Below are 17,523 nucleotides of genomic sequence, written 5' to 3' on the forward strand. Positions count from 1 at the left end.
CTCACTTTGAGAAAAATGGTTGAGCCTTGCAGCATACATCTCTCTATTATAGAGAAAGCAAATGTTGTGCCTTTCTGATATTGCTAGACTCCAGATCCCATCATCCCTGGCCATTGGCCATACTGGCTGGTGCAGATGGGAGCTGACAGCTGACAGCCAGTTAGATGTCCTGTTTTAATATGTGCGCATCTCTACAGTAAACTGTTTGATATAGGATGGGGTAGGAATTATCCTGCCCTGGGAGCTGTCCACACTGCTTTGCCTACTGCAGAAGAAAGTAGGAATGTTGGACTGTGAGCACGGACCCTATCACAGGGGAAGAGAATAAGTTAGAATCCAGCCTTTGAATCCCCAGGTGTTGTTGGAATACAACTCCCATCATCCCTCGCTAGCAGGACCAGAGGTCAGGGATGATGGAAGTTGTAGTCCCACAATGTATAGGGACCCTAGGTTGAGAAAGGCTGGGTTCCACTGTTCCTGAAGACTAGTGGGGCTGAGTTGCTGCAGTAGTCAAGGTACTGCGATAAAAGAGAACGAGAGACGCACAGCTCTAGGGAGCAGCAACTGACTCCACTGCAACATCTTACTCTCCTCCCATTCTTCCTCCATCCCATGCCTCCTGCGTTGTTATTGTTTTAATTTTATGACCGTTCTAACCATAGCTATATCATGTATCTATATATCTATATTCGCAAGGCACATCTAGGCTGCAAAATGGATGGGAAAGAAGAGTAGGTGCCTTTTTAAAGTCGGTTGTTGTAAGTACCTGTACATAGGCGCCGACTCCATGGGGCTTGAGGGGGCCCGAGCCCCCTCAAAAATTCGTTTGGGGGGGCTCCGCCCCCCCAATAATCTCCGGCGCCCCTCCAGCAGAGCGCCATCGCCGCCCCTCCCCCAGCCCAAAATGCACAGGGAGGGGCGGGCTGCATGCCTCCTGCCCTCCCTCCCGAGCAAAAGCTCCACCCAATTTCCTTTGGAGCTGATTAATAGGCGCAGCACGCTCTCCCCTATTCGCTCACGAGGAGGCGGCGCCACTTTATTTGCATATTCATGAGCTTATTTATTATTCATGAGCTTTCCCGGGCCCCCCCAATATTTTTTATAAGTCCGCGTCCCTGATCCTCAGGATCTTTGCATTGGGTCACCCCAAATTCACCATCAGATCACATAGCATGTCCATGGCTACAGCCTGCCCCCAAAAAATCACACACCCACTGTTGCCTGGGGCTGCAATGGTGCAAAAACGTGGTTACAAAGCATGGATCCACAGGGATTCTCAGGATTTTTGCATTGGGTCACCCCAAATTCACCATCAGATCACATGTCTGTGGCCACAGCATGAAGCACAAAAATGATACATCATTAATATTCACCGCCCACGGCGGCAGCCAACCTCACAGGTTCACTTAAGGTCGGGGCAGCCCGGGGCTCGCCCCTTTCGTTCCCCCAGCAGCAGCGGTTTGGAGGTCTTGGGCCCCCCCAATATTTTTTATAAGTCGGTATGGGCCCCCCCAATATTTTTTATAAGTCGGCGCCCCTGTACCTGTATTAAAAGTAGTAGTAGTAGTAGTAATCTGCTCCCCGATTTATCAAGAGTATTTTGGGCGAACTATTGCAATGTTTTAATGCAGCCGTTTAAGTAGAGCGAGCACAGAAACCGCTTTGCACATACGTATAGAATCCACTGCCCTAGCTCGCCTTTCTGATACTCCTACCTCTTTAAGAGCTCGCCCCCTCCCTTTCTCCACCCCGCCCACCCCAGTGGAGCCGGAAAAGCGCAGCGAACCCTCCACTTTCTGAGAAGCAGTGACGCCTCTGGAGCTGCCATGGAACCAGGTATACTGTCATTGACCCTTGCGTGGGAGGGGAAGCTGGATCAGGATCCGGGATGGGTGGGGGTGGGGTGGGGGGAACAACCCGGGAATTTGCGCCGCTTCCCCTTCGTGTGCTTTTAGAAGCGCCCTCTCTTTCCTAGAACCCCGTTTTATCCTAGCACAACTTTCTGACGTTCCTTATCTTAGCATCCTTTCTCCCAAAGTGGAGCGAGCGTAACCGCTACCTGTCCCGGCGCGAAATCGGTGTCAGTGCCGATGAAGGAAAGATTTCGTTATTTATTACTTCCGTTTGTATATTCGTGTATTTCTCTTTGCCCGGTAAGCCGTAAAACGGTGCAAGCAGAAAACCTGACGTGGTCTAGACGTGGGGGGGGGGTCTCTTTTTTAAAAAGGGGTGCTGCTGGTGTAACTGCTCCGGGACCCCCGAGTCTGCGGCGGAGTTTGCAGCCCCGGGGGAAGGGAGAGGGAGGCGCGGAGTGCTCAGCTTTCGTTTCCTCCTCGCCGCGTGTTCCCTGCAGGTGGCAATGTGTACGAAGAGGCGCCGGGCCACGGGCCGCCCCCCGACGGCCAGGGGATCGACGTTATAAACGGCCCTATCCTGAATGGCCCTGAGGTTCAGGTAAGAAGCACCTCCCACTCCCCAGCAAAGTATTCATAATGAATGGAAATTGTCTTTCAGTGCGTTTAAGAATGCGATCAGTACTGCACAGTGGTTAGAGAGTGTCAGACTAGGACCAGGTTTCACATCCTCAGTGGGTCATGGAGCTCACTCACTCAGCCTAACCTACCTCCCAGGGTTGTTGTGAGAATAAGATGAGGATAGCAGGGGCTTGCTTTCTTTGAGGGGAAAGCCCCTCCACATCAACATGCTAAAAAATTTATTTCGGGCATGTATGCTGGCTCTTCTTCATGCGTGCAAGAACACGTGCATACCACTTATTCTCAGCAGCCTAATAATAATACAGTGGTACCTCGGGTTAAGTACTTAATTCATTCCCGAGGTCTGTTCTTAACCTGAAACTGTTCTTAACCTGAAGCACCACTTTAGCTAATGGGGCCTCCCGCTGCCACCGCGCCGCCAGAGCACGATTTCTGTTCTCATCCTGAAGCAAAGTTCTTAACCTGAGGTAATATTTCTGGGTTAGCGGAGTCTGTAACCTGAAGCGTCTGTAACCTGAAGCATATGTAACTGTATATAACTGCAATTACAAAACAGCCTTGGAATGGAGAACAGCCCTCTCTAGCAGTGCCTTCCTCACCCTAAGTCATGGCCTTTTTTATTTTAATAATAATAATTTATTACTTATACCCAGACCATCTGGCCGGGGCTTCCCAGCCACACTGGGCAGCTCCCAACAGAATATTACAAACACGTTAAAACATCAACCATTAAAAACTTCCCTAAACATATTTATTGCATTTAAACCCTGCTTTACTGTCCAGGGAGCTAAAGGTGGTGAACATGGTTGACGGCCTCCTCATTTAATCCCCAAAACAACCCTGCGAGTTTGGTTAGGCCAAGAGGCAAAGACTAACTCAAGGTCACTCAGTGAGCTTCATGGCCAAGTAGGGCTTGGAACTTTGTCTCCCAGCTCCTAGTCTGGCACTCTATCCACTACCTCAGAGTGGCCCTCATTTATTTCTCTCTCTCTCTGAGATGGGACACGGGTGGCACTGTGGGTTAAACCACAGAGCCTAGGACTTGCCGATCAGAAGGTCGGCAGTTCGAATCCCCGCGACGGGGTGAGCTCCCGTTGCTCAGTCCCTGCTCCTGCCAAACTAGCAGTTCGAAAGCACGTCAAAGTGCAAGTAGATAAATAGGTACCGCTCCAGCGGGAAGGTAAACGGCGTTTCCGTGCACTGCTCTGGTTCGCCAGAAGCGGCTTAGTCATGCTGGCCACATGACCCGGAAGCTGTACGCCGGCTCCCTCGGCCAATAAAGCGAGATGAGCGCCACAACCCCAGAGTTGGCCATGACTGGACCTAATGGTCAGGGGTCCCTTTACCTTTACCTCTCTGAGATATGTGGCATGCTGGCTCTCTGCTATGGGGGGGGGGCGAGTTTACCAGGGTGTTTTTCTTAACCCCCATGTGATCCTTCTGTCTTTAGCTGGATGACTTTGTGGGGGCTCACGCCGAGTATGACGAAGAGAAGGAGGAGAGCAAGTACTTCCGCCGCAAGCGCTTTGGTGTGATCAAGAACCTCTTGGCAGCCAGCTTGGGAGGAATGCTGACCTATGGGGTCTTTCTAGGTATGCTACACTTTCATTGTCTTCATCTCCTGCTCCATAGCCTAGTCTCCATCAGATGCTCATCTGCCTGCAAGTCCAGCCGTACCTCTAGGTCAGGTGTGGCTAACTTTTTTCTGGTCATATTGATCCATTGCCAAGATTCTGGGGCAAAGTGTAAAAGTGGGTGTTGTGAAAACTGCAGTTCCCAGGGCTGCCTTCCAAAAAGACTTTCCCACCAGCTATTTTATCTTTATTTTTGAAATAATTTGATCCCTGAAATCCCTGCCTGATCACTGACGTGGAATGGACTCCCTTGGGAGGTTGTGGACTCTGCTTCAATGGAGGTTTTTAAGCAGAGGTTTGATGGTTATCTGTCATGGATGGTTTAGCTGGGATTCCTGCATTGCAGGGGGTTGGACTAGATGACCGTTGGTGCCCCTTCCAACTCTACAATTTTATTATTCTAGGATCTTCAAGGGGAGTAATTGTTAGTAATCCCCTATGGTTCAGATACATGGCTTGTATCCATTAGGAACTGTGCATCCAACATTGTGGACCTAATTTAGCAGAGTTGAGATCAGGCAGGATCCCGCCCTTTTGAACTTCCTGCGCCGACTGAACTTTTTCAAAAATATATTGCATCAGGCATTTTAGCTGAATTCTGGTTTTATCATTTTAACAAGATTTATGTTTGCATTATATTGCGCTTCTTATACATCACTTAGAAGTTGTTGAAATTAAGCGGTATATAAATGGTTGAAAGAATGATGTCTCAAGGCAACTTGCAGCTTCCAAATTTACTATAGTGGTATAGTGAGGCATGGAAGGACCAGGCAGCTGGATGGGAAACTCCAGGATCTGTTGGCTAAAGTGGATGATTAGCAGGACTCCGCAACCATAGGGAGGTTATAGCCTGCTGAGATGTAGAGCAGATACATGTTGACAAGCATTTGGAATGGGCAGATGTTTCTGCATCTCTCAATACTAGAAGCTGGAGCCATCCAATGATGTTGAATATTGGAAGTACTTCCTCGTACTGTGCATAATTAAACTCTGGAATTTGCTACTGCAAGATGTAGTGATGGCCACCACCATGTTGGATGGCTTTCAAAGGAGATTAAACACATGAATGAAGGATAAGTGTATCTGTGGCCACTAGCCATGATGGCTACATAACCACCTCCAGGACTAGAGGCAGCATGTTTCTGAATAGCATTTCTGGGAAGGCGAGTAGAGAAGTGCTGTTGTGCTCATGTTCTGCTCATGGCCTTCCCAGAGGCCACTACAGGAAAGGGGATGCTGGACTAGATGAGCCTTTGGTCTGATCCGGATGAGCTCTTTTTGTGTTCTTGCCTGTCTGTTTCTTGTGGTTCGGTTCCCTATCTTTGTTTTCAGCGGCTGATCCAGTCCTGTGACAGCTCAGTGCTTTTCCTGTGGTTCTGACCACAGCTATTTTATACCAGCCTAGGACATGATGCCGTGGGTTCCTTACATAGCGCCACAATTGTTACGATTGCAATATTTCTGGTCTCTAAGCCAGGATTGCAACATCTGCTTGGGTGAAACCTTTATTTCCTCTTTCAATTGAAGCTGAAGTTGCAACCCAACAGAGAAGTGTTGGTTTGCTGCGATAAAATTAAATCCGAAATGGTGACCTGTTGCAAACTTAAATCTCTAGTGGTGATTCGTTGCATGTAGCACACCCATTACTTCATAAAATGGTGGAAAGTGCTACTTTGTAGTTCATAAAGACCCTTTGGGATTACGGGTGTTGATTTGCTTGGTTTTCAGGGGCTCAGTCCACCAAACAACGCTGTTTTGAAACCTCTCTTCACTTCCATGGTCCTTGTACATGGTAATTAATGGAGGCAACACTGATGTTTAGGGAACTGCATGTGTATCTTTATGTGGGAGCACTAAAAATATGCTGCCTTCCTCACAAGGGCATTCTGGTGGCATAGTCCCAGAGGAAGCACTATCTGTTTTCATTTTCATTTTGCACATTTGATTCAGATCAAAAGCTTTTGGACCTTACCTTGTTGTGAAGGAGCAGGATGTGCAAGTTGCATCCTACTATTCCTCTGCAGCAGAATAACAGAATGGCATCATCCTGCTAATCTAGAAGGAGCAGATCCAGTGGCAGGGAGGAGAAGCAGCTTATGATGCTTGACATCCTGATGAAACCTGGGCCTCTGCCTCACTTTCCAAGAGTATATTAAAACGGGTGTCTTTTTAACGATTTCACCCACTTGGTCCTGTTGGATGGTGTGGGTCTCAGTGTGGTGTTGAACTCATTGAGGAAGTAAGCAGAGGGATCCTGGACAAATCAGCTCTGTTTCTGAACATGACTATATCTTGCAGCCCTGGTGCAATCTCTAAATATTCCCTCCGCTTGGAGAGAAGAGCCTTCATCAGCCACTTAGCTTTTTCCCCCTTGGGTGGGTGGGGAGCTAATTTAGCAGTGTGGTACCTGTACTGAACAAGGTTGTGCCAACTCTTAAGTGTCCCTGTCATCTCCCTTAGGCTTGCTTCAGATGCAGCTCATCCTGCACTATGACGAGACATACCGAGAGGTGAAATACAGCAACCTGGAACTACAGAACATTGACAGCAAGATGCTGATGGGCATCAATGTCACACCTATTGTTGCCCTGCTCTACACTCCGATGCTCATCAGGTATTCCTCTGCTCTGACTTCCTGATCACCCCCTCTGAATACTCTTCATGCTATTCATACTTTTTTTGTTGGGGGGTGGAGCTGTGCCTGGAATACAAATTTTGGGTGCGCCCATGCTAGGGGTTTTCTTGTAGACTTCTCACACTTTACCCTGCCAAAAGTGAGCAAAAACATGACAAGAGATGGGGGGAATGCAGATTCTGAAGCATAGACGATTATGTAGCTTATAGTGGGAGAACAATCAGTGGGCAGTGCTAAAAACCCTCAGTGTGGATGCACCATTCTTTTGGAAGGGGTGAAAAAACCTGAATCCTGTGTCCTGAGGTAGCTAGAACAGAAGTAATCTCACAGTTGTAAAAACATTTCGCCCTGCCCAGAACACAGACCTCTTTTTTCTGTCTTTCCAGGTTCTTTGGCACCAAATGGATGCTGTTCTTGGCTGTGGGTGTCTACACACTCTTTGTCTCCACCAACTACTGGGAACGCTACTATACCTTGGTGCCATCGGCCGTGGCCATCGGGGCTGCCATTATACCTCTCTGGGCCTCCATGGGCAATTATGTCACCCGGTGAGCCTGTTGCAGAAGGGAAAGACACTAGATTGAAAGACCTCCCCAAGTGTCTTTGCATGGCCTTTACCATACATAAGTACCATTCTGGTCACTTAGTGACTCTCCTTAACAATATTGTGAATTCCCGACCGGTGTTGGCATTGAGATGTTCCATCGTCAGTGTGGTAAATGGGTTTTGGGTGTTCTGTTTGCACCAACCTGCAGAAGCATTTCTTGGCAGCTTCCATGGGAGGAGGAATGTTACAGCAGGTATAAGGAGCATGTGCTCCTCCAGATGTCCTTAGACTCTTGCTCCCATCATCCACAGCCTGCATAGGGGTGGTGGGAGCATCTCACAGCATAAATAAACATACAGTCATACTTCGGAAGTTGAACGCCTTGCGAGACAAACGTTTTGGCTCCCGAATGCTGCAAACCTGGAAGTGATTGTTCCAGTTTGCGAACGTTCTTTGGAACCCAAACGTCTGTTGTGGTTTCTGCAGCTTCCGATTTGCTGCAGCCAATTGGAAGCCGTGCCTTGGTTCACGAACGTTTTGAAAGTCGAACGGATTCCATTCGACTTCTGAAGTACGACTGTACTGACCTTCGTTTTTGACTTGTTTTGCTTTTATTGTATGGTTTTCATTAGGTCGTGCTTTGATGTATTTTTGTGATGTATCAGTGTATACATATTAATTTTATAAATGAATAAAACAAATAAATCTGGAGCGCCACAGGCTCCCTAGCCTGGCCCAGAGTGTGTCCTGGAGAGAGCAGGTGGGCAGCTGGTTGCACTCACCTGGTCATCTGATATGTTTGACTTGCCTCAACAGGATGGCGCAGAAGTACTATGAATATGCGAACTACAAGTTGGAACATGTCCAGGAGCAGCAAAGGGCACCACGTGGGGCCTACAACTCCTACATTGTTGGCTTCCAGACTGTCTTTTATGCCATCTTCTATGTAAGAGCTCTATTAAAAGGGGTTTTTTTTCATGCACCTTTGGGGTGGAGTGGGATGTGTGTGTATTCCCCATTGTCACTCCTTGTCTGTTGGGAAATGGCAGCCATCGGTGATATAGTTCAGTGAGGGGACACCCTCTCACTCTCTGCACATGTTGGGTTTCTATCTCTCTCCTGCCCACAGTTGGTTTATCTTGCATTCTCTCTTGCCCTGTTTTCCAGCTGAGCTTTGTCTGTGCCCAGTTTCCCATGTTTTTCTTCATAAAGGGGCACCTCTCTGATTTGAACCACACTCTCTTCAGCGTAAAGCACTGCGGTGAGTATCCTGGCTGAGGGCCTGTAGCTCAGTGGGTAGAGCATCTGTCTTGCATGCAGAAGAGGCGTTTTGCTGGCTGACTTGCTGTAAGGTAGCCATTTACCTCCACCCCCCATTCCTTGAGCAAATGGAGCTTAATATAAGTTGCCTCTCTGAGATCTTGGGGGTGGGGCAGATTGAAGGAGGAATTTGTTGTAAAGTTACCTGTCTATGTATTGGGAGGAGGTTGGGTTACCAGACAAAATCAGCTGTGCAGTTAATGAAAAAAATGAATGGGGAAAATAGGAAGATGGAGGGATTTGGAGAAATTTCTTTGGGAGTGTCTTGGAGCAAGTGAGTCAGTGAATGGTCTAGGTCTTCCCAAGTGCTGGCTCCAGCCTTATCCATTGGCATGCAACTTCCTACTGTCCATACATGGCCACCTCTGGGCAATAAGTGCTCCCACCCCTGCTCTTAATACCCATGATCCTAATCTTCGGGGACCCTTTCCCAACTAGGCCTGTGGCCTCTGAAAGCGCTGGGTTTTTTCCTTGCAGGGACCAAGAGCCATGGGATTCTCACAGGGTTCAACACCACAGTTCTGCAGAAGCTGCCACGCAGCAATGAGCTCATCACGGTGGAGAGTGTTCTCATGGGAGTGGCCTTCCTCTCCATGCTCCTGGTATGAAGCTAGGGACAAAAAAAGCACAAGGGCAAAGGCATGGACTAACTCACCCTGCTTGTGGTCATCATGAAATCAGTAGTAAAAGCAATACATTCTGCAACCCAGATGCCTCTGCCCCTAAAATGTGTAACACAGTTGGCAGGTAAATCACATACAAAGCAAATGGGTTCATTGTGCATGTGATAGTGCAATCCTCTTGAACCCCCTACGTACATAAGAAGAGCCTGCTGGATCAGGCCAGTGGCCCATCTAGTCCAGCATCCTGTTCTCACATAGGCTAACCAGATGCTTATGGAAAGCCTGCAGGCAGGACATGGACATAACAGCACGGTCCCCTCCTGCTGTTTCTAGCACCTGGTATTCAGAAGGATATTGTCTCTTGACTGTAAAGGTTATGTGGCTGCATTCTAGGCAGGTTGAGGAAAATGTCCCAGCCAGAAATGTTACTATGAATCAGTGCATTGACCTGTATATCTGCAGCAGCCACACACTAGGATTGCCTCTGTCTTTACCTAGCTGGGTATGGGTGTTCCACCTGTATGGGCTGGAGCATAGGGTAAGCATTGCTGCTGCTGCTGCTGTTGCCACATGGATTGTGGACCCAGGTAAGAGCTTTCAAGTGGTACTACGCAAAGAAACAGCCATATCAAATTTGTCCCTTAACATAGGTGGAAATGAGGTTAAATGAGATGAATGAACAAAATCTCTGGTCTATGTAAATGCGATCCATTTCTTTATTTTACCCTGCAAGGGGCAGAATTAATATGGATACTGGGTTGCCATTGAAAACAGCAGCCCCATGACGAATTCTCTTTGCCCCATCTGTAATACTTAGACAGACTTCTGATGTCATATTGTTTCATATTTCTCTGCCTCACATCATTGGCTGCCGCCGATGTGTATGTTTGGCAGGGGAGATGATGGGACAATGCAGGAAATTATGCTTAAACATTCCCAGCAGAGATGGGGAGTCTGTGGCCCTATAAATTATAAGAATTTGTGGACTGCAGCTTCCATTATCCCTGACCATTGGCCATGCTGGCTGGGGCTGAGTTCTGCTATTGTGTGGAAGGTCACAGGTGCCCCCATTCCTCCTTTTAACAAGGAGAGTACAGGGAGAGCCCTGGTCATTTTTGCCCAGCTTCTGATATCTCAGTGCCACACCTTTCTGTTTCCACAGGTGTTGCTTCTGTGTGGCTCAGCCTATCGCCCCACAGAGGAGATAGATTTGCGCAGCATTGGCTGGGGCAACATCTTCCAGCTGCCTTTCAAGCACATGCGGGACTACCGCCTGCGCCACCTCATTGTCTTCTTCATCTACAGTGGATTTGAGGTGGTCTTCTTCTGCACTGGCTTCACCCTGGTAATGCGAAGTCCTCCCAGGTTTGGAGACAGGAAGGGCTGGGCACCCAAGTACCTCCGTGCTAACCAAAAGGTCCTTCATCTCCACTTCCCAGAACTATGGTGTCTGCTCCATTGGCCTGGAGCGCATGGCGTACATCCTCACTGCTTATGGACTCTCCTCTGCTGTCTGTTCCACCCTGGGTCTCTCTATGCTGTGTCTGCCTCGCCAAGTTCCCCTGCTTGCTGGAGCATTGGTCCATGCCATCCTCTTGATCGGCCTCTTCTGTTGGGCGCCTCAGGCCCGTAGCTTAGGTGAAGAAGCCCTGCTCTATCTGGTAGCTGCACTCTGGGGTCTTGGCAGTGCCCTCAACAAGACAGGCCTCAGCTGTGAGTAAAACAATACCCTTTGGTGTCGGAGCCTTATACCAAGTCAGATCATCAGTCTGTCTACCTCACTATTGTCTATGGCAGTGTTTCCCAAACTTGGGTCTCCAGCTTTTTTTTTTTTAACTACAATCCCCACCATCCCTGACCGCTGGTCCTGCTAGCTAGGGATGATGGGAGTTGTAGTCTAAAAATAGCTGGAGACCCAAGTTTGGGAAACCCTGGTCTACCGTGACTGGCAGCAACTCCCAAGGCTGCCAGACTCCCAAGGCTTTCAGCCACAGTTCTCTCCCATCCTACCTGGAGATGCTTGGGATTGAACCTGGGACCTTCTGGATGCGAAGCAGAGGCTGCAAACAGTGCCTGCATTTGATGTAGTAGCTGTTGTACCTTCCACAGACTAGGACAGGAGTAGCCAATGCTGTGTCCTGCTTTTGGACTCTCAACTCCCATCAGCCTCTGCTAGCATGGTCAATCGCTGGGGATGATAGGAGTTGGGAGTCCAACAACATCTGGAGGACATTACCTTGGCTTACTCTGGACTAGGAGGTACAGCAAGCTGAGCTGGACAATACCATGGTAACAACTCTGAAATGGTGTGATAGATGCTGGTTACCTGGAAGAGGCTCAATTCTAACTGTTTGAATGGCAGGTAGTGTCTTCTGTGAACTTCAGTCTCCCTTGACGGCATCATTGATCACTAGTAAAGCAAAATAATGGGCTTGTTCACACATGGCACTCAACACAGATGCAAGTGGTTTCTCCATCTGTACAAGTGTCTATGTGAAACATTGTCTGCTTGTTGATCTATTGTGCACACCGCTGAACATTACATGTCAACAACTGTGAGTGTACAGCTCCTTTGTTTACATGCATTATAGACTGGTCATGCGTGAGCACCCCTAGTAACTGCCCCCAAGATACTTTTCCATGGTTTGTTACACATTTTGGAGGGGAGCATTTTATAAGATGCATTATTTTCCGAACCTTTCATACTAGTCTGTACTGAGAACAACAGAAATAACGCAGCGGTGTCTTGTAGCACCTTAGAAGGCTTCACACATTTATTATGGCGTAAGATTTCTTGGATTACAGTCTGCTTCTTCAGAATCATGAAGGGTTATCATGTTCGCGCATACACACACACATATGGGTGAAGGGCGATTGTGAAGAATATCTGAAGAAGTGTGCATGCACACCAAAGATCATACCTAGAACTAACTTAGTTGGTCTTTAAGGTGCTACTGGAAGGAATTTTTTTTGTTTTGACTATGGCAGACCAACACGGCTACCTATCTGTAACTGTGAAGAATAAGATAGGCAATGAAAGCTAATAGTCTCTGAATCTATTTGCTGTATCCCTGTCCCCCGCCCTTTCCCTACAGCACTCCTGGGGATACTTTATGAAGACAAGGAGCGTCAGGACTTCGTCTTCACCATATATCACTGGTGGCAAGCCATAGCCATCTTCGTTGTTTATCTCTGGTCTGGACTGCCCATGAAGGTGAGTGGGAAGTCTGGCACTGCATGAATTCTTTGACCTCTCTGGCTCTTGGTGGTGTATGAAGATGACTTTGAAAGGAGAGTTCCTCTGACCTGGGGATAACAAGAGAATAAATCTAAAGCCAGTAGTGTTGTGAAGGAACTTGAAGGAATGAGCAGAAAGGGTTAATGGAATGGCGCCTAGGTGACAGTTTGCCTAGGTCATATCTGCAGAACTGACCTTTGTGTTAACTGATGGAGTCTCTCTTCCTTCTAGGCCAAGTTATCCATCGTGCTCGCTACTCTGGTAGCTGCAGTAATATCTTACCTGTGGATGGAGCGTAAAGTAGCCCAGATGATCCCTCATCGCCTCCCCAAAATTCCCAAGCCCCGTCACAAGGTGCGGGGCTACCGCTACATGGACGATGACAACTCTGACGAGACTGGCTCTGAGAAGGAAGAGGATAAGGAGAGCGACTCCTCTGAGGAAGAGGCAGAAGGGGAGGAACCCAGTGGGCTCCGTGATCGACCTCGCCGAAGGAACAGATGTTCCTATGAGCAGGCCTTGGGAGGGGAAGGGGGAGAGAATGTGGGCTAGTGCCTGCCCTTTTCTCACCTGTCTGGGTTGGGACATGACTCTCAGCTGCTTTTGGCATCAGCCTCTCTCCTTCGCTTGAATCCTCTTTCTGATCATGTTTCAACTTTGTTGGGACCACATGCTGTGTTTGAGCCATTTCCTTACCTCGCTCCTGACACTTCAGCTACAGTTGGAAGAGAATGAAGCTTCAAAGGCACACTTCCTGACAAGAGTTCTTCACGCCTCCCCTGCCTAATATGTGGTGGGATTTGTAATCTTCAGCTTCAGACTGTGGGTGGTACAATATATCCAGGCATCTTCCCATGGAAAAGTTTAGGTGGATTCTGAGAAATAAGTACAAGGTACGAAATGTCAACGCTTTAGATGCGTAAGCCCCTGGAGGTTGGGAGAAGGGGGATTACGTCGAATTTTTCTTAGTCTTTAGAAACAAATGGCAGTAAAGTCTTGGTACATTTTCAGAAGTTATTTTACTGTGTAGTTTGGCTCCTGAAGGTGTTTCTGTGGCCTATCACAGTTGGCCCTATTGCTGGTGGGTATTCTCTCTCTGATAATATGCAAGTTTATCCACTAAAGACCTTGCAACAAAATTGATCCTGCTCCTTTGACACCCAGTGCTCACATGATAAACCAATAAAGAACTTTGTCTTCAACTGTTGATAAAATGTACTCAGCATAAAAGTTGACTGGCAGCAGCTGTGTGTCAGCTGTCTTACTTAGCAGGAAATTCCAACTGGACAGTTCCTGAGCACTGTGCAGTGATTGCTCTTTGGTTGTAAGCCAGGGCCCAATTTTGCCCATGAGGTCTATTTTCCCCATACTACACTCACCTGCCTCACACCTGATGTCAGCTGCAAGGCAGGTAAAGATGCAACATGATTGGCTGTATGACTTGGGTTCTCCATGAGGAATTTATACAGTCACAGTCTGCAGAGGGCAGCTTTTCCAGCTCTGTGTGTAGTGCTTGGGAAGTGCTGAGTGCAGGACATGGGAAGCACTTTGCACATCACTGACTGGCTGCCAGGTGTTTGGGAAGTGATGTGCAAGGAGGCTTTGACAGGTGTCAGTCATCTGGAGATTTCAGGTTGCCTTGTGGGTTTGACAACCCTAGTACGGAGAGAATCTTGGTTAGCCTCAAGCTTAGACTTTGAATCCTGAACTGGGAGGCAGAGGGGAGCTTGGCAGGGCATTGTGGGCACCATGGCATCTGCAGGGACCATGTTGGCAAAGCCGGATAAAGGCAACACTGAGCTAGGTAGTCCAGTGGCCTGAAGGGATGCAAGACAGTGTCCTGTCTTCTTGGTCCAAGGACCCAAGTTTAATCCTCAGCATAACACTGACAGCTGAAAGGAAATCAGGGAATACTGTAAATATTTGGGGCAGGGAAGAAGTAGGGGCACTGTGGAAAGAACATCCTCCCCAAGGCAATCTCTTGAGTGTGCAGAGGTGAGGTTCAAACGCAAACCTTCATTGCTCATCGTGCCTCAGACAGTGAGCCACTGTGAGCATCAGGAATATTCTTTATTGTAAAGGATCCCCCCCACTTTCCCTGATCCTTAAGATTGGACCCTATTTTATATGCTCCAGTTCCCTCAAAACCTGTTTTTATTATTTCTTTATACTACTGTTTTACTGGTTTTGTATTTTTGTTTTAGTCGTTTATAGTGTTTCTACATTGTATTATTCAACACTGTATATTTTTGTTAAATGGTGGAACTGTTTCTAAATGATTTTAAATAAAATACATTAATAAAGGTTCACTTGAAGCAAACGCCTTAAGAGATGCAGCAAATATATTTCAATGAAAGGAGAACTTTTCCAAACCTAGGGATCCTTATAAAATTATTTGGGATTGAGGAATTCTCATTGAAAGGCACATCTATGTTTTACATCTGTGTAGGTGTGACAGGCATGGGAATCTCGAGAGACCAAAAAGTTGGCAACTCAAGTAGACAGGAAGGAGCCAATCCTGATTTCTCTTCTGTGCCTCCAGCTGGTCCTACCCCAGCTTTCCTTCAGCCGCATTCTCTTGGAGTTCTTCCCTCCGCTCCTCTATTAACTGCCCCTTGTCCTTTTGTGACATCAGAGGCAGTCTGTAGATAACAGCATCAGCACAGCCTCCCTGAGCCTGAAAATTCTGGAGACACCTCAGCAGTAATTTTTTTCAACAATTAAAAATATTTACAGCCCACTCTTCATGTTTGCTGATATGGGTGAGGCAGGTCTCATAATAAACTCAGGTATTTGATCTTCCATTATCTGTCTTTGAATAAAAAGATAGAATAGACACTACAGGTTGAGGTATATAGAAAAATATTTACCTGCTAACTTCCACAGGTTTCATCTGTTCATGAATATCCACCAGTTTCCTTTCACATGCGTACACTCACATGACCATATTTGAAACCTTCCATACACACACACACACACAGGCATAAGATAACCAACATCCATGAATAATTCACTCATATTTCAGTCTGCATTCATTCACGTTCAAGCAGAGTGGCGCAGCGGAAGCATGCTGGGCCCATAACCTGTTATTGGGATGCTGCCAGGGAGACAAAGGCATCAGGCAGCCTACACATCGTCTCCAGATAATCTCTCGATCTCCCGTAGAACAGCGTCAGTCAATTAGCGACACGAGCCTCAGACACATTCCAAGACTCATGCACGCCCTTTCTGCAGAGTTTCCACAACAGAAGATGCACCCAGAAGAGCATATTTACAGCTTTATTCAACGTTGGTCAGAACAAAGGAAAAACATGACTGCTTGCTTTCATGTCGAGGAAACAGCCAGAAGCAAAGGCTATATACAAAACAGAAACTCCCTGTGAGCAGGAAGTATGCGAGCTTGTGACACACCACAGCCTGTTCCTTTTTTAAGGAGGAACGGAAATATCCTAACAGCCTTTACTCCACAAACATCCACCAGCTTCAGTTGACCAGCTTCTGAAGGTGAATTTCAACCAACTTACATTCCCAAATATCAGCCTGCTTCAGCCTTCCGACACCCATGGGCTTTCAAATGTGAACTCCACCAGCTTACATCCACCAATATCTGCCAGCTTTTGCTACATAGATCACCAGACATCAGTCAGCTCCTTAGCATGGATATCAGCCACTTTCAAGCTGTGATCCTGCTCATCAAGTAAAGTTGCCTTATCACTCCATAGCATCCCACAGCCAGATGATCACATTTGTCCATCTGCCAATTCACATCCTCCATGTGGAAAAAGACCAGACAATGCTGAATGTCACAGCTGATGCTTTCTGCATTCTGTTGCGAAAGAATAAAAGGCCCACATTTATATTCACTAGGTTGCCATGTTCTTTTGTGATGTCACAGATAGTCTGTAGCCAATGGCAACAGCTGAGGATGCTGCATCATAATCTCAGGCCTCACAATTATAAAGGCAGCTCAGCAGCAATTTGTCTATGTGCTTGTTTATTATTTAAAATATTTATAGACCAGCCTTCATCTGTACTGATACCATATGGGAACAAACCTTAAAATTGTTGTAGGGGATCTTTTTCAGCACAGAGGCCACATCTCCCTGAAGGGTGTTGCATGGCAGTGGTGGTTAAGGGTCAGAGTGGAGTGGAGCAATGTGACTCATATTTTTGTGCAAAAGCCAACCCTAAATTTTCTACGACAGTTGGGAAGTCTGGTTATGAAGACTAACTGTATGAAACACTTTTGTATTGTATAAACAAAATCTGCCCTTTTTCCCTTATGGGGTATCCAAGAGCCCATATAGAGTCCTTACGTAGGTTCCCTATTGGTAGGAGAAAATAGCAGAGGCCAACCAGAGAATATTGAGAAGCAAAGCAACTAGTAAGCCTGATCTTTATTGATCTGTTGCAACAGGGTGCTCCCCTCACACGCAGGAAAGGAGGAAGAACCCAGAACAAGCCCTTATATGGACATTTTAAATTCCCTGCCCTGGAGCTCAAGACCACCCCCCACATACCTACATCACAGAAAAGGTGGTCTGAAACAGAAATCTGAATGACTTGTTTATCTCCTCTGACAGGTTACCTGTTTAATGGTCACGTATTGGATTGCCTGCTTACTTGATTAGATACCCTGGGGAGCATGGCCAGTCTTTTGTAATGATAAATACTTAGTTCCTAAGTCAGGTCACAGGCTCACCCTATCCAAACACAGACATTAAGACATGATTTGTGAAGGAAAAGACAATGGGGAGGCTTTCCCATTTTCCTTTGACCTTGCAGAGAAAACATTTGGTCAGTTTGGGACCAAAAATGGTTCCAGGTCTGTCTTCCTGTGCTGATCTACGTACACGCTTGCTTGGTACACTTATGAACATTTAACATATATCTAAGACCTCAAAATTCTTATCACAGTATGGCGGTTTAGGGTTTGCCAACAAATGTCTGAGTGTACATTTGTCTACTATGTTTTGTGTGAGGTTTCTAGTACTACAGGTAACATTCTACATCTGGGCAGCCCAGATCCTG

The 17,523-nt window shown here is 47.1% G+C and overlaps 1 protein-coding gene across 3 annotated transcripts; it reads left to right on the forward strand.

Annotated features, from left to right (window-relative positions):
- Window positions 1-1,753: 1,753 nt before the first annotated feature.
- On the forward strand, window positions 1,754-16,333 carry UNC93B1 (unc-93 homolog B1, TLR signaling regulator). 3 transcript variants are annotated; one of them, XR_014170933.1, is made up of 13 exons: window positions 1,754-1,836; window positions 2,354-2,454; window positions 3,946-4,087; window positions 6,590-6,743; window positions 7,151-7,312; window positions 8,128-8,257; window positions 8,479-8,572; window positions 9,109-9,233; window positions 10,417-10,599; window positions 10,694-10,967; window positions 12,350-12,468; window positions 12,724-14,125; window positions 14,160-14,812. XR_014170933.1 is itself a non-coding variant. In XM_081921225.1 (12 exons), the coding sequence occupies exons 1-12, from the start codon at window positions 1,827-1,829 to the stop codon at window positions 13,042-13,044; spliced, it is 1,815 nt and encodes a 604-aa protein (XP_081777351.1). In that variant the 5' UTR covers window positions 1,754-1,826; the 3' UTR covers window positions 13,045-14,812. The 3 variants fall into 3 exon arrangements, 1 of the variants encoding a protein (XP_081777351.1); XR_014170932.1 differs by lacking the exons at window positions 12,724-14,125; window positions 14,160-14,812 and adding an exon at window positions 16,136-16,333 and having other exon boundaries at window positions 12,350-12,549; XM_081921225.1 differs by having other exon boundaries at window positions 12,724-14,812.
- Window positions 16,334-17,523: the final 1,190 nt, after the last annotated feature.

This window comes from Podarcis melisellensis (assembly GCF_964234715.1).
Source record: "Podarcis melisellensis genome assembly, chromosome: 1".
Classification (NCBI taxonomy): Eukaryota; Metazoa; Chordata; class Lepidosauria; order Squamata; family Lacertidae; genus Podarcis; species Podarcis melisellensis.

Coding starts and splice junctions, on each gene's coding strand:
- UNC93B1 (XM_081921225.1), top strand. Junction 6,744..7,150: donor TACACTCCGATGCTCATCAG/GTATTCCTCTGC, acceptor CTGTCTTTCCAG/GTTCTTTGGCACCAAATGGA. Junction 8,573..9,108: donor CTTCAGCGTAAAGCACTGCG/GTGAGTATCCTG, acceptor TTTTCCTTGCAG/GGACCAAGAGCCATGGGATT.